The sequence below is a fragment of the Muntiacus reevesi genome, chromosome 1 (genome assembly GCF_963930625.1).
Source record: "Muntiacus reevesi chromosome 1, mMunRee1.1, whole genome shotgun sequence".
In the NCBI taxonomy this organism is placed as follows: domain Eukaryota; kingdom Metazoa; phylum Chordata; class Mammalia; order Artiodactyla; family Cervidae; genus Muntiacus; species Muntiacus reevesi.
This window is the reverse complement of record NC_089249.1, coordinates 185,803,802-185,807,351: the sequence shown is the minus strand read 5'-3', so window position 1 is coordinate 185,807,351 and position 3,550 is coordinate 185,803,802. Positions and strand designations below refer to the sequence as shown.

Below are 3,550 nucleotides of genomic sequence, written 5' to 3'. Positions count from 1 at the left end.
ATTCTGTTCCATTGATCTATATTTCTGTCTTTGTGCCAGTACCATACTGTCTTGATGACTGTGGCTTTGTAGTAGAGTCTGAAGTCAGGCAGGTTGATTCCTCCAGTTCCATTCTTCTTTCTCAAGATTACTTTGGCTATTCGAGGTTTTTTGTGTTTCCATACAAATTGTGAAATTATTTGTTCTAGTTCTGTGAAAAATACCGTTGGTAGCTTGATAGGGATTGCATTGAATCTATAGATTGCTTTGGGTAGAATAGCCATTTTGACAATATTGATTCTTCCAATCCATGAACACAGTATGTTTCTCCATCTGTTTGTGTCCTCTTTGATTTCTTTCATCAGTGTTTTATAGTTTTCTGTGTATAGGTCTTTTGTTTCTTTAGGTAGATATACTCCTAAGTATTTTATTCTTTTTGTTGCAATGGTGAATGGTATTGTTTCCTTAATTTCTCTTTCTGTTTTTTCATTGTTAGTGTATAGGAATGCAAGGGATTTCTGTGTGTTAATTTTATATCCTGCAACTTTACTATATTCATTGATTAGCTCTAGTAATTTTCTGGAAGAGTCTTTAGGGTTTTCTATGTAGAGGATCATGTCATCTGCAAACATAAGACACAAAGGGATTCCCATAAGGATAACAGCTGATCTATCAATAGAAACCCTCCAGGCCAGGAGGGAATGGCAGGACATACTGAAAGTAATGAAAGAGAATAACCTACAACCTAGATTACTGTACCCAGCAAGGATCTCATTCAGATATGAAGGAGAATTCAAAAGCTTTACAGACAAGCAAAAGCTGAGAGAATTCAGCACCACCAAACCAGCTCTTCAACAAATGCTAAAGGATCTTCTCTAGACAGGAAATGCAGAAAGATTAAATAAACGTGAACCCATAACAACAAAGTAAATGGCAACGGGTCCACACCTATCAATAATTACCTTAAATGTAAATGGGTTGAATGCCCCAACCAAAAGACAAAGATTGGCTGAATGGATACAAAAACAAGACCCCTATATATGCTGTGTACAAGAGACCCACCTCAAAACCAGAGACACATACAGACTAAAAGTGAAGGGCTGGAAAAAAATATTTCACGCAAACGGAGACCAAAAGAAAGCAGGAGTCGCAATACTCATATCAGATAAAATAGACTTTCAAATAAAGGATGTGAAAAGAGACAAAGAAGGACACTACATAATGATCAAAGGATCAATCCAAGAAGAAGATATAACAATTATAAATATATATGCACCCAACATAGGAGCACCGCAATATGTACGGCAAATGCTAACAAGTATGAAAGAGGAAATTAATAGTAACACAATAATAGTGGGAGACTTTAATACCCCACTCACAACTATGGATAGATCAACTAAACAGAAAATCAACAAGGAAACACAAACCTTTTTTTTAATTTTTAACGTTATTTATTTTTTATTTGAAGGATAATTGCTTTACAGAATTGTGTTGGTTTCTGCCAAACAACAGCATGAATCAACCATAGGTATACATATGTCCCCTCCCTCTTGACACTCCAGTATTCTTACCTGGAGAATCCCATGGAAAGAGGAGCCTGGTAGGCTACACTCCATAGCATCGCAAAGAGTTGGACACCACCAAAATGGCTTAGCCCACATGCATAGCAAATTCACTTCTTTGTCTAGCGGAAGCTGATACAATGCTGTAAAGCAATTATACTCCAATAAAATAAATAAATATTAATAAATATAAAAAATGAAGATAATGATAAATTGGCACATCTTGTATAGCACAAAGCATTTTATAAGTGCACAACACACTGCTTGCAGTTGTTGCTGTTTAGTCACTAAATTGTGTCTGACTTTTTGTGACCCCATGGACTATAGTCTGCCAGGCTCCTGTCCTTGGGATTATCCCAGTAAGAATACTGGAATGGGTGGCCATTTCTTCCTCCAAGGGATCTTCCTGATCCAGGGATTGAACCCGAATCTCCTGCAGCTCCTGCATTGGTAGATGGATTCTTTTCCACTGAGCCATCTTAATTTGAGTTCTCCCCAAAGCAGATTCTGAGTCAAGAACTTGAGTGCAAATATTTATTTGGAAAAGAATCCCAGAAGACTCAGTGAGTGTTTGGGGAAAGAAGGTGTGGAGGAGTAGGGATCCTGGTGAGAACACACCCCAGAACTACCTCACTCAGAAGGGATGAAGCTGGGACATTCACCCAACAAGCCCAGTCCCTCACTAGCCAAAAGTCGTTCTTGGGATGTCAACTCCCAGCATTTCCTCATTACACCATGTGCAGGTTAAGCCTGCTCCGGTGATCAGATAAAGCCTGGGTGCACAGAGACACAGGTGGTAGGGGTGAGAGATGGTCAGTGTGCTTAGGAGCTGTCCACCAAGCTGCTGGTGACACCCTGCAGGTGGGCTGTGCAGAATGAATGGTGTGTTTACTGATGGAAATGATCCAGCACATGGGTGGGGGGATTCTGCTACAGGAGACTAGGAAGAATTGATGAACGGCTGAACGAAGGAGAGAGGATGAGATCCAGGGTGCAAAGGAGGGGCTGGCCTTGACCAGGACCCTGGACAGCTCCTCTGTTTTCTTTCTGATTGATTCAGGATGGCTGAAATTGGGACAAATCTCACCCTGGTCTCTGAGTTCCTGCTCCTGGGCCTCTCGGAGGATCCCAGGCAACAGCAGCTGCTGTTCATACTCTTCCTGAGCATGTACCTGGTCACGCAACTGGGGAACCTGTCCATTATCCTAGCCATCGCCACTGACATCCGGCTCCACACGCCCATGTACTTCTTCCTGGCCAACTTGGCCCTCGTGGACATTTGCTTCACCTCCACCACCATCCCCAAGATGCTGGCCAACCACGTGTCAGGACACAATGGGATTCCTTATGCTGGCTGCCTGGCCCAGATGTTCTTCTTCATCTGGTTTGCCGGCATCGACAGCTTCCTGCTGACCGCCATGGCCTATGACCGCTATGTGGCCATCTGTCACCCTCTACACTATGCCATGTCTGTGACACCGCAGCTCTGTAGCCTCCTGGTGGCAGCATCCTGGACTGCAGCCTTCGGGAATGCCCTGACCCACACAGTACTACTGACCCGTCTCTCATTCTGCACCCACAACCGGATTCCCCATTTCTTCTGTGACCTGAGCCCTCTGCTGAAGCTCGCCTGCTCTGACACCTTTCTCAACAATGCAATGGTATACACTGTGGGCGCCCTGCCTATCATCACCCCCTTTGTGGGCATCTTGGTCTCCTACACGCTCATCTTTGCTGCCGTGTTGAGGATCCCATCTACAAGAGGCAAGCAGAAGGCTTTATCTACCTGTGGCTCTCATCTCTCTGTGGTGTCTCTGTTCTACGGCACCATCATTGGGGTTTATTTCAGCCCCATGTCCTCCCATGCAGCCCAGAAGGACACAGTCGCTGCAGTGATGTACACTGTGGTCACTCCCATGCTGAACCCCTTCATCTACAGCCTACGCAACAGCGACATAAAGGGCGCCTTGGGGGCCCTCATCAGCAGGAGGCCAGTTTTTATTCAGTGA

At 44.1% G+C, this 3,550-nt stretch overlaps 1 protein-coding gene across 1 annotated transcript; it reads left to right on the top strand.

The window, feature by feature from the left end:
* Positions 1 to 2,602: 2,602 nt before the first annotated feature.
* LOC136154220 (olfactory receptor 1f45-like) lies at positions 2,603 to 3,550 on the top strand. The gene has a single exon (XM_065916524.1). The coding sequence runs from the start codon at positions 2,603 to 2,605 to the stop codon at positions 3,548 to 3,550; it is 948 nt and encodes a 315-aa protein (XP_065772596.1).

What these genes read in the sequence shown, in the direction of transcription:
- LOC136154220 (XM_065916524.1), top strand. Translation starts at nt 2,603, where the DNA reads ATGGCTGAAATTGGGACAAATCTCACCCTGGTCTCTGAGTTCCTGCTC.